Below are 13,096 nucleotides of genomic sequence, written 5' to 3'. Positions count from 1 at the left end.
TCGCTGTCACTATTAATATCTACCATGTGCTTATTATGTTACAGGCAGTTAGTAAATCATTTTACTGCAACTATCCTATGGTATTAGATTTAACCCTCAAAATATCCCTACATTTTGTTTTAGGTTGTATTATTATTTGCACAGGTTGTATTCCTGTATTATTTGTATAGGTTGTATTCCTATATTTTGTAACAGGTTGTATTATTGTCCCCATTTTACAGATGAGGAAACTGAGGTTTAGAGCTATGTAACTTGACTAAGGCCAAATAAGGGACAAAGCTAGCATTCAAACTTGGCTCTGTCAGATTCCAGAGCCTGTGTTCTTTTCATGACTGTATTCAAATATGACTAAACCATAATAGAATCTCATGGGCAAAAATCAAAAAGTGGACCAATAAAGTGGCAGGTGAAATCCAACAAAGGTGATTTCTTCTTACACACACTTAACCTCAATCTAACAGTAATTAATTTCTTTATCAGTTCAAATGCAGGTAAGTCAGTACCATGATATTCTTTTATAATTAAAAAGCATGAGCTTACACTCAAATCTACTAATATTTTAAGAACATTTTGTGGTAGCATAGACTAAGACACCACAATTTTTAACTCCTAAAACTGACAAGAAAAAACTGACTTTGTTTTGAACTGAATCCAAGTAACAACACAGAAATGGATCATTTATATTCACGTAACTTAATATTTGTGCATGCATAATTAGATAGCATAATTCTACATTGAGAAATGAAATTCAGATTTGCATAGCAGACATTATCAAATCCATATTTGAAATGACTGAGTCCCATACTACTAATTCCTAACTAAAAGCATCCAAAAAATTATGAAGTTAAATAAATTTTCCATTTTCTTTTTTTAGTTTGCTAGACAAATTCTAAAAGAGCTAAAAATATGGAACACTTCGCGAATTTGCGTGTCATCCTTGTGAAAGAGCCGTGCTGATCTTCTCTGTGTCATTCCAATTTTAGTACACGTACTGCTGAAGCAAGCACTTATGTTATTTTTGAGACAGGGTCTTGCTCTGTTACTGAGGCTGAAGTGCAATGGCATAACCAAAGCCCACTGCAGCCTTGACCCAGGTGAGCCTCCCACCTGAGTCTCCCAAGTAGCTGGGACTATAGGCATATGCCACTACATCCAGCTAACTTTTTACTTTTTGTAAACTATGTTGCCCAGGCTGGTCTTGAACTCCTGGGCTCAAATGATCCTCCCACCTTGGCCTCCCAAAGTGCTAGGATGATAGATGTGAGCCACAACACCCAGCTGAGATTTTCCATTTAAAATATACCAGATGATTTTTACTTTTTGCCTGGTTCTTAAAAGTATGAATGGCCAGCAAATTGCAAAGAGTTTTATTCAAATTTTAGACTGTCCTATAGTCAGTTTGAGCTGTTCCATCTCCCCCTACCAGTTACTGAGCATCTCTCGAAAAGTGTCTGGGAGATATTCAAAGTAGGTTCCCTAGAAATAAACCAGATACTTTGTTTTCATGAATACACAGGAATTTTATAGCTTAGAAACTGTTAATTTTTGGCCTGTTCCTCTCTAAAAACTACAATCATATTCTGCAGGTCTGCTAGAAGAAATGACTAAAATTTGAAAAGTATCTGGAAAACACTATGCAATTGCCTAGACTAGGTTTTCCTCCCTGATTTATTATTTCAATATCTTCAAAGCAAACTATTGCTCTGTTACAAGTTGTCATAAGCCAAAACTTACTTGTTAAAAATATTTCTCGGAGGAAGCAGCAGAGGAATAACAGTATTACTCAAGCATTCACAAAGGGGGCAAAGGAATTCTCCGTTTTCTACATCATAGCTTGTATGTAAGCGTAATCGCTGTTGCCTTCGCTGTTCTTTAGCTTGAACGGAATCAAAATACCTTTACAATTAGAGAACATGAGGAATCAAAACAATGGTAATTTATATAAATGACAGCCACAGCTTCAACATTTTAAATAATTGTTTCCACAAATAGTTCAAAAATGAAAATCTTTTAACACCATTATTTTTAACACGATTTTTGAGTGATTTTAAACTAAATTATTTTTAACATGATTTTTGAGTGATTTTAAAAATCAAAATGGATTGAAAGTTCTAAAACAGGAAAATAAAAAAAAAAGAACGCCAGGTAAAAAAGCATTCACAAAGCAGCAACAAATATTTCTTGGTGCCATTGTTCTCTTGCCACTTCCCCAAGGCTGGAGGCTCTTTTGTTTGTTTGATTTTTGAGATGGCGTCTTGCTCTGTCACCCAGGCTGGAATGCAGTGGCGCGATATTCGTTCATTGCAACCTCTGCCTCCCATGTTCAAGCAATTCCCGTCTCAACCTCCCACATAGCCGGGACTACAAGTATGCGTGGTGGCTACTTGTTAGAGGTAGTTCATAACTGGGTGAGCACAGTTCTAGAGTAACAGTATTATTGATTTGTTGGTTTTGCAGAAGCATAGAAAACCCAAAGGCAGAATAAATTTAGGACTATGTCATCTTATCACAGGGAGCCATTACAATTTTGGGAAGTAACAAAGCAAGTACTAACATCTTCGGAATCAAGAGTTGTCCACCCTGGACCCAAAGAAAGACAACATTACCCTTCTAGTGTTTATGCTACTGTAAAAACCCTTTTCTTCATCCACAGACTGACACAGATAGATCTACTTCCTTCTTTGGAAGATAAAGAAGAGACTTGGATATAAAGCTAAATTAAAAAAATATCTCTGACATACTTTACATCTATGACAAGGCAAGTAACTTTTGTTATTTGTTAAGCAATGACATGGAATTCTTTTCTTCAACATTTTTAGTTCTTTCCCCGTTTCTAGAATAAAATTTCCTCTATTTTAAAAATGTTGAGCCCTTAGATAAACTTCTCTTGACAAATACTAAGAATATAAATTACCTTTGCCAACAATGGGCATGCATAATGTGCCCACAGCTACTAGTGTGTGTTCCACAAGACAAGTCAGGGTGCATGAATAATGGATCGTACTTTTCTGCATTACAAAACAAAACAAAAACAAAAAGCAAAGAATTTACTTTTCCTATAACAAATGTGTAACTTTAAATTGTAAAATCTTTGATAAAGACTTGTAAATTTGAAATGAAATGCTAGTTTATTCCTTTTTATCTGAGCTACCACTAATTTATGCAAGACCTTGGATTATTTAGAAAACAGGACTCTAATTTTCACAATCCACAGAAAATTAATTAAACATCCTTAAATTGTAAACTGAAATTTGAATTGTGAATTTAAGTATATCCAATCTTTAGAACATTTCACGCTTTCAGGGCACTGAGATATTCCAATTCCTTCCATCATATCCTGAGCTTAAGGTAAAAGAGATACTCTCTTCATGGAGCTGCCTTATGTACGTTCAGGGCAGCTGGGTTACAATGATCTCTATGCTTTGGCAGTAATGGAGCGCTCCCTAGAGGACAGACTGCCTAATGACACTCATACAGAGAATAATCTATCAGAGCCAAAGTGACAGCAAAAAATATAAGCACATACCAGATCAGATGGAGAAAAAAAAAAAAAAAAAAAAAAATTCAGAGTCTTCTGTCCCAGTGCTAATTTTTATATTCAAAGGGGATGAAAAATCAAGAAAAACAGAATAGATATCTGGCTTCTTTCAGAATTTTTAAAATTCTTTATATAAATTAGTATAATCTTAGAAATTTCCTAACAATCTAGAAAGAATTACTTCTAATTTGCTTTAATAGTTTTAATTTACTTTAACACTAGAATGGTGCAAATGTCAAAGCATTAAGAAAATCTTTTATGATATATATTGCAAAAGCATTTAGAAAATCCACTTATAGCCAGCTAATGTTTTTTCTCCAGGAAGTAACAAATTAAATAAAATTAGCAACTTTGTTTTTGGCCTGGAATGAAATTTATAAAGCATGTAGTTCGAATAACTTTTTTTTTTTTTTTTTTTTTTTTTTTTTAAAGACAAGGTCTTGCTCCGTTGCCCAGGCTGGAGGGCAGTGGTGTGATCCCGGCTCACTGCAACCTCTGTCTCCCGGGTTCAAGCAATTCTCATGCCTCAGCCTCTCAAGTGCGCCTACACTCTCAAGTGCACCTTTATTACAGGTGCACACCACCACACTTGGCTAATTTTTTTTGTACTTTTAGTAGAGACAGGGTTTTGCCATGTTGGCCAGGCTGGTCTTCAACTTCTGACCTTAGGTGATCCACTTGCCTTGACCTCCCAAAGTGCTGGGATTACAGGTGTGAGCCACCACATCCAGCCCAAATGACCATTTTTAAAGATGAAGCAGACTAATCTTTCATAGGTAGGTTGTGAAGACTTTCCTAATACAGAGAAGGCAATTCTACAAGTGGGCTCTCAAGCCTCCTTTCACTCTGCAATGTGAAAGGCACTGGCTAAAGTGCTCTGGGAATTCCTGAGACACAGTTCCTACTCTCAAGACGTTTACTAGGGTCGGGCGCGGTGGCTCAAGCCTGTAATCCCAGCACTTTGGGAGGCCGAGGCGGGTGGATCACGAGCTCGAGACCATCCTGGTCAACATGGTGAAACCCCGTCTCTACTAAAAATACTGAAAATTAGCTGGGCATGGTGGCATGTGCCTGTAATCCCAGCTACTCGGGAGGCTGAGGCAGGAGAATTGCCTGAACCCAGGAGGCGGAGGTTGCGGTGAGCCGAGATCGCGCCATTGCACTCCAGCCTGGGCAACAAGAGCGAAACTCCGTCTCAAAAAAAAAAAAAAAAAAAAAAAAAGACGTTTACTAGGTATTGCTGAAGCATATGCATACAGGGCACAACCTACAAGCAGAGAAATAAATGTGTCTGTGGTGGACACAATCATGTGCAGTCTGGATCTCCTTGCTTTACTCCCTCAGTTGCTGAAAGACAGCCCTCAACTATCTGACACAGTTAACTGTATCTCAAGAACCTGCTTTGATACACAGATACACAATCTGTGGTGGTATTACTATTCTAAGTCAGAATTTGGCTCAAGGATTGCCTCTTACATAGGTAACTCTCCATCACTTTTCTCAAGAGATTCTACTCTGGCTCTATCAATAAGACAAAATAATTATCATTTCAGTGTGTCAACAAATTACCAGGACTTTATAACTGTATTGAAGGATGGGAGCCTGTTAAAGGCCAAAGTATGTAATGTTATATCACAAAGAAAAGCTTTTCTTTGAATCCCTGCTATTTATCAGCTATGTGATTCGGGTATAACTTTCTGGAGTGGTTCCACATCTGCTGAGTGGGGAATTCCTGCCTAAGTTACCTGTTAAAGACACAACCCAAGTCTATGGAGTTATTCTCAGATTTGAAAAATCTCAATGTATCATCAACCACATTATCTGCCTGTTGTTATTAATAGGGAAGATGAGGATCTAGCTATGACCTACCTGGATCTTGAATGACTTTACTTCTGTTTTTTGATAATACAGTTGATCTCTGAACAAATGCTGCCAAGACCATCGCCCTGCTTTCCACTTTAACTTCTTGTTCTTCTTGACACAATATACATGTAACAAATTGTCTTTGTTCAGGAACCTGAGTTTGCATAGGGCCCAGTGCTGTAAGTGTCATATCTGAAACCACAGGGCTGCAATGCAAAGGTTATTAATATAATTAAGGAGCCTAAAAGCTTTCTATAGAATCATAAAATAGCAGACTACAGGTATGTACATATTTAACACATGGTTTTGATAACTTGGATTGTCAAGTCTTTGGTATGTATCAAAACCATCTCTTTTAATCCTCACAGTAATCTAATATGCAACACAGATGCCAAACATTCTAGGTAACTGAGCATAGTGTACTCATTCTTTCAAGAATGTCCAAGGTCTTCTGCAGAAAATACCAACTAGGTGTACACAGGAATTGCCATATCTATACCCAGAGATTTTTTTTTTTTTTTTTGGAGACGGAGTTTCGCTCTTGTTACCCAGGCTGGAGTGCAATGGCGCAATCTCGGCTCACTGCAACCTCCGCCTCCTGGGCTCAGGCAATTCTCCTGTCTCGGCCTCCTGAGTAGCTGGGATTACAGGCACGTGCCACCACGCCCAGCTAATTTTTTGTATTTTTAGTAGAGACGGGGTTTCACCACATTGACCAGGATGGTCTCGATCTCTTGACCTCGTGATCCACCCGTCTCGGCCTCCCAAAGTGCTGGGATTACAGGCTTGAGCCACTGCGCCCGGCTATACCCAGAGATTTCTAAGACTAAATCTTAATGGAGGTCACAAAATTTACCTATGAATTCTACTGAATTACTTTAGGATTAAAAGTATACTTACAAGGAAAAAAAGCAACACTGCCCCTAGTTGAGAACAATTGGTCCAGAGACTAAATTTTTTTTTTTTTACCTATTATCAAGAACAGCAGAGGTTGAGGCATCCAGTTCTAATGTCTGCTGAAAGAGTTCTTTGTTTTCATCAATAAAATGCCGCTGCATTTCAGACATCTGCGCCATGATCTTTTCTCTGCGCAATCTGGCGATCTCGGCTTTTCTCTTCCTCTCAGCTTTGTCTTTATCTCTTGAACTCTGAAATTATGCTCCATTCAATTAGTCCATGAGATGCTAAAATGCACTTTTTTTTTCCCCAAAGCAGAACTATCTTTATTGTAAATACCAATTTGAAAACGATTCTGTAATCTCACTTATTTAAACAAGAGAAAAGACAAATTGACCTAACAAGTTTTAAAGAAAAAAAGCAGACAAAAAAATACCTACAACAAAAAGAAATAGTGGCTACAAGAAATAGTGGCACATTTTTTGGAATTTAAATGTTGTGAGAGTAACATCAACTGCCAAGTTACTGCAGATACATTTAATTTGTTCACACTGAACTTGCTGTAATTTTTTAGTATTATCACACTACTTTTTATACCTCTTCCATTATGGTTCCTTCTGTCTCTGCCATGGGACTGGTAGGTGAACTCTCCCTCATCTTTTTAATAGCATTAAAAGTCTACAAAAAAAATAAAAGTATCAGTATCCTGTATGAAACATTATCGCAATGTACACATAACAAATATTTAATATTTCTTACAAAAAGCAGTCAATGTAGGAAATTTTACCTTTAATATCCACCGAATCATGTCTTTGTGGATTTCTAGGTAGGGAGCATTTTGTAGTGTTTCCAGCATAGCTAGTATGCTAGGAGAGTTTTTTGGCGCTTCACCAGGTTCTATGGCAGAAAAATAAAAGGCACAATAGTAATAGCTAACACTTCATAGTACTTATTCCTATGCACAGGAACATAAATGCAGTTGCTTACAATACCCATTTCCCATAATTTGATTATGGCTCTACTGAAATAGAGATTTTCAATACTTCTTGACAATGTGACATATTTGTCCTTTACAAACAAGTTGCTAACAACTCAAATTAGTTAAGCATTCAAAAGTGATTTTTTATAGCAAATGATTATTTTAACATCCCTTTAGCAAAGTTACACACAAATTCAGCCAAAAATAATTGGTGTACCTGAGATTTTACAGGTCTAAGAAAATAAATTAGCATTAAGAGGTATATATGTACAAATATATCTATTTGCTCTGACCATTGCCTTTAATAAAAACTACATTTAGAATGAAATGAATTTCTTCCCCTAGGAATTCACTGTTTATTTGAATAAAAGAGTCGAGTCCATATTTTCTATTAGTCTGCAGCCAGAAATCTTCAATTATTGATTTTCTTGATTTTGGAGCTGCCATTCTGGAAAAATGTTCCTTTTTCTAAGAGGGGAAGAGATTGAACTATGTGATCTTTAACATTCTGTTAAATCTAAAATTCCATGGTGTGCATTAGGGATGTGACTCTAGATAAGAGAGGTTTCTTTGCAAATAAGTTGTTTATCTTAACCACGTAAAATGTTTAAAGACAAGAATAATGTTGAGGGAAAATGATGATTATTTAATAAAAAGGAAAGAGAAAGTAAGAGAGAACCTAGTATCATTTTTTTTTGGAGACAGAGTATCACTACACTGCTCAGGCTGGAGTGCAGTGGTGAGATGTCAGCTCACTGCAACCGCCACCTCCTGGGTTCAAGTGATCCTCCTGCTTCAGCCTCCCAGCCTTTGCCACTACGCCTGGCAAATAACCTAGTATGTTATAGTGATGAGTGAATGAAATTAGGGAGTATCAGCTAGGCGTGGTGGTTCACGCCTGTAATTCCAACACTTTGGGAGGCCGAGGAGGGTGGATCATGAGGTCAGGAGTTCGAGACCAGCCTGACCAACATGGTGAAACCCTGTCTCTATGAAAAATACAAAAATTAGCTGGGTGTGGTGGCTCGTGCCTGTAATCCTAGCTACTCAAGAGGCTGAGGCATAAGAATCACTTGAACCTGGTAGGCAAAAGTTGCTTGCAGTGAGCTGAGATTGTGCCATTGTACTCTAGCCTGGGCAACAGAAAGAGACTTTATCTCAAAAAAAAAAAAAAAAAAAAAAAAAAAAGAAAAAGAAAAAGAAAAAGAAAAGAAATTAGGGAATATTTTGTGTGGTTATCCTAAAATAAACGCATGAGAAACAAAGAAACGAAAAAACACTGTATTAATCCATAGAAACAATCTGGTAGAGAAAAAGAATAGGTAAAAACTGGCATCCAAGAATAGTCTTCAGTGGGGAAAGGTGGCTCCTCCTCTTTCTCTCATTTACTTGGATGAGAGCAAAAAGGAAAACTAGAGATGTAGAAGCAGACAGAATTACTTCCTCCTTGTCTCCTGGCAATGTAACTCTCAGTTATTGTTTAGGAAGAAATGGCACTGAACACAGTTACAGAAATAATCCTTTTCAATCAAAGCACTTATAAACTCCTATCATAGCACCATAAATTTATTTAAAAACACCTCAGTGAATGGCTGATTACAGGTCTGAGGCAGGGAAAGTACAAGATGAGCTTGGGCATCTTTTGGGCCAGAAAGTGAGGTGGTATTCAAACACGAATGGGGCTGAGTGAAAAGGAGACAGAAGCTGACTAAATGAACTCCCACTGACCAAAATGGGCCTAATTTGAGCATCAAAAGGAGTAATTATAAGGACTATAAAACACTGAATAAAAATCCATGAATACTATTTTTTTTTTTTTTTTGAGACAGAGTTTCACTCTTGTTACCCAGGCTGTAGTGCAATAGCGCGATCTCGGCTCACCACAACCTCCGCCTCCTGGGTTCAGGCAATTCTCCTGCCTCAGCCTCCTGAGTAGCTGGGATTACAGGCACGTGCCACCATGCCCAGCTAATTTTTTGTATTTTTAGTAGAGACGGGGTTTCACTATGTTGACTGGGATGGTCTCGATCTCTCGACCTCGTGATCCACCCGCCTCGGCCTCCCAAGGTGCTGGGATTACAGGCTTGAGCCACTGCGCCTGGCCATGAATACTATTTTTAAAAACTTTGAACAAAAAACATTCAAAGTTGCCACAATTGCAGGGAACTATCAGACCAATGGCTGATTCTGAAAATAAATAAAAAGCTTTTCTTTGAGATGTGAAATACTATGTCTGTAACAAATGGTTCAAGAAAGTATGTAAATATAAAAGCAAATATAGCAAACTATTGAATCTAGGTAGTAGGTATATGGATGTTTACTGCACAATTCTTTCGACTTGCCTATATGTTTGAAATTTCTAAAAGAAAAAGCTAGAAAAATTCCCTGGCCTTCTGTTAAAAAGTCACATTTCTTTATATGAAATGACAATCTAATCCCCTATAATTTTTCTTTTAATACTATAGAATCTTACGTCAACCACAGTTGACTCCAACTTTGAACTTAGCCCTAGGTATTTTTAGAAAAATACATCAGGGTTTAATACAGAACCTTTACTACACAGATGAGTACATATAGCCTCATATATTTGGATTAAATATTACCCTTTTAGAATCTATATGATTAAAGAAGAGGTTATTAAGTGATTTCTTAAAATCACTTATATTTTGAGTTAGTTTAGTAAAAAGCATATGTACATACTTGATATCTTCTGAGTGAAGGCAAATGTTACTACATGCTCTTCCGTGACATTCTCTAAATGTTGTTTTTCTTCTTGTAGTGCCATTCCAATTAAATGTAATACCTTGAATAAAATGTTTTGTAACTTTTAGCAATAATTTAAAAAAAATCAAGCACATATTTTCGTAATAGCAAAAAAGAATTACTGAAAAAGATAAACTATTAAACATTAAATGAAATTAAAAACAATCTAAAGTACTAATTTTTTTTCTTTTTTTCCTTTTTTTTTGAGATGGAGTCTTACCCTGTCACCCAGGCTGGAGGGCAGTGGTGCCATCTCAGCTCATTACAACCTGTCTCCTGGGTTCAAGCAATTCTCCTGCCTCAGCCTCCCGAGTAGCTGGGTCTATAAGCGTGTGCCAGTATGCCCAGCTAATTTTTGTACTTTTAGTAGAGATGGGATTTCATCATATTGACCAAGCTGGTCTTGAATGCCTGACCTCAAATGATTCGCCTACCTCAGCCTCCCAAAGTGCTGGGATTACAGGCGTGAGCCACCATGCCTGGCCTGGAAGTACTAATTTTTATTAAATGAAAAGACTGAGGCTCATTTTCTAATAAAGAATTATTGGCAAGGAAAACAAAATTTTCTACTTCGATGAGAAAGAGATTTCAATTGCAAATTCTTAGGGTAAGTTAAAATTGCCGATAGCTGTGACCAGCAATTCATATAATAGATAATCTTCAGTTTTATTCTATACCTATACTACAGACTTAAAAAAACCTTCCAAGAATCAGTGGTCAAATTATTATAAAGCTAAAAGAATCTACCATGTAATTATCCAGTCTAAGACACTACCTAGTTTAATTTCTCTAAGTACTAAATCTTCATCATCTGAGAAAGACATACTTTTATCTCTACTGCTATATCATTTATAAACTTCATAGTTCTTCAATGTATCTCACAAAAGATTCCTTACCAGACTTCTAAGAGAGTGTATCAACCTATCTGTTTTTTTACTGCTTTATCCCACGCCCCAATTTTTTTGAGACGAAATCTCCCCCTGTTGCCCATGGCACGATACCGACTCATGATATCCGCCTCCCAGGTTCAAGCCTGGGTGACAAACAGCAAAAAAAAAAAAAAAGTGCTTAGCATGGAATAAGGCATAGCGTAGGTATTCTGTTTAATGAATAATTATTATATCACTTAGCAGTTGAGTAATATGGAAAATGTATCTACTCACAGGAATGTTGTTTGAAACCAATGAGATAAAGTTAAGAATGACTTACATTAAAGTAAAATACAAACAAGGGCCCAGGCATGGTGGCTCATGCATGGAATCTCAATACTCTGGGAGGCTGAGCGGGGAAGACTGCTTGAGTCCAGGAGTTCGAGACCAGCCTGGGCAACATGGAAAAACCTTGTCTCTACCAAAAATACAAAAATTAGCCAGGTGTTGTGATGCATGCCTGTAATCCCAGCTACTTGGGATACTGAGGTGGAGGGATCACTTGAACCCAGGAGGCAGAGGTTGCAGTGAGCCAGGCAGAGGTTGCAGTTAGCCAAGATTGCACTGCTGCACTCCAGCTTCCTGGGTGACCAAGCCAGATCCTGTCTCAAAAAACCACAAACAAAAACAAAAACAACACAAACAAGGTTCTAGACTTGCCACTTAACTAGCTATAGAACCATAAGTCTGTCAGTTTTTTCAACTACAAAATAAAAATATGAATGATTAAAAAAAAATTTTTGTTTTGGAAGATAATTAGATTAGAAACATATATAAAAGATTACACATTGTATCAATATCAGAGTACTACATATATGCAGACCAGGACCAAGCAAGAAGAGAAAGATAGCTCAATGGGACGGAGGTAATAACAAACCATGTGGTATAAAAAAAATCTGTCTGGCACTTGTTTTCACTGCCAGACACAAAAGGTGTAACAATATATTCAAGTTAGGAAAACACGATACATTTTGGCCTAGTTTTCCTGTGTATAGATACAGACAAGAGTATTTTGCTTGTACTATAAAATACTAAAACATAAATAACAAATGTCTTCAAACCTACCCTTTGCAGCATGGACTCTGACCAGGCATATCCATTATGTTCCACAGCCCATTGTAGAATTGTCCCCATGATGCACAACATGACATCTGACTGCAAAATGTTAACCAGGCTTGCAAACAGAGGGCAGAACGGAGGCAAAACTGGAGGTGGAAGAGCTGAAAATAGTTGTTATTATTGGTTTCTTTTATAGAACATGCTTTAAAAACCATCTCTTTGTTACTTCTGATAGTTTTAACTAAAGAATATTCATTAACACACACCTTAAAGCTATTATTTTATCTTCTCAAGGTCAAATGCATAAAAAGAGCCACATAAGTAGCAGCAGTACAAAAGTCTTTTTCCCTAGGAAGTTCTTAAGATCTGAGATAAAATCAACCCAGAGGAGACTTAGTACACACTATTTCTATGTTAACATATTTATTATTCCTTTGAATAGGAGGTTGTTCACTAAGAAAGCTTATATTCAAATCTTTCATTCCACCAAGGACAATCATCATAGTTAATGGAAAACAATGTTTAACCAGTAAAAAAGATGGGCAGGAAATTTTTGGAAAGATTAAAAATACCTGTATCTTCTCTATTTTGTCTTTTCAATTTCCGTTGAGCTTCTTCTGCCTAATAAAAATAAAGTTATTTGGACTGGGAATTAGTAATACAAAACATATCTAAAACTAGTGACATAAGTTCATCGTTGTTGTATTATTTTCTTTTTTTCTTTTTTTAAAATCTTTTCTGGCCAATCTTTGATAAAATCTTTTCTTTTTTCTTTTTGAGACAGAGTCTTGCTGTGTTGCCCAGGCTAGAGTGCAGTGGTGCAATCTCAGCTCACTGCAGCCTCTGACTCCTGGGTTCAAGCGATTCTCCTGCCTCAGCCTCCCAAGTAGCTGGACTATAAGGCATCCACCACCATGCCTGGCTAATTTTTGTATTTTTAGTAGAGATGGGGTTTTCACTATGTTGGCCAGGCTGGTTTTGAACTCCTGACCTCGTGATCTGCCTTGGCCTCCCAAAATGTTGGGATTACAGGTGTGAGTCACTGCACCTGGCCTTTTTTTTTTGAGA

General features: G+C 37.1%; 1 protein-coding gene and 1 non-coding gene across 6 annotated transcripts in view; both read right to left on the bottom strand.

Annotated features, from left to right (window-relative positions):
* The window catches only part of UBR2 (ubiquitin protein ligase E3 component n-recognin 2), a 126,252-nt gene that overhangs the window by 30,527 nt on the left and 82,629 nt on the right, over positions 1–13,096 (bottom strand). For 4 of the 5 annotated variants that reach the window (XM_039467489.2, XM_039467488.2, XM_074397808.1 and 1 more), the window contains exons 24-32: positions 12,601–12,649; positions 12,035–12,189; positions 9,978–10,080; positions 7,086–7,195; positions 6,896–6,976; positions 6,371–6,549; positions 5,408–5,607; positions 2,915–3,008; positions 1,735–1,896 (exon numbers count right to left, since the gene is read on the bottom strand). In XM_039467489.2, the coding sequence (XP_039323423.2) occupies positions 1,735–1,896; positions 2,915–3,008; positions 5,408–5,607; positions 6,371–6,549; positions 6,896–6,976; positions 7,086–7,195; positions 9,978–10,080; positions 12,035–12,189; positions 12,601–12,649 (1,133 nt within the window). Of the gene's footprint in view, positions 1–1,734; positions 1,897–2,914; positions 3,009–5,407; positions 5,608–6,370; positions 6,550–6,895; positions 6,977–7,085; positions 7,196–9,977; positions 10,081–12,034; positions 12,190–12,600; positions 12,650–13,096 lie in introns of those variants that run through there. The other variant, XM_074397809.1, reaches the window with a different exon arrangement.
* LOC120363398 (U6 spliceosomal RNA) lies at positions 901–1,007 on the bottom strand. The gene has a single exon (XR_005578954.1). It is a non-coding gene; the product is annotated as a U6 spliceosomal RNA (small nuclear RNA).

The sequence above is a fragment of the Saimiri boliviensis genome, chromosome 4 (assembly GCF_048565385.1).
Source record: "Saimiri boliviensis isolate mSaiBol1 chromosome 4, mSaiBol1.pri, whole genome shotgun sequence".
In the NCBI taxonomy this organism is placed as follows: Eukaryota; Metazoa; Chordata; class Mammalia; order Primates; family Cebidae; genus Saimiri; species Saimiri boliviensis.
This window is presented reverse-complemented; position numbering and strand designations above follow the sequence as displayed.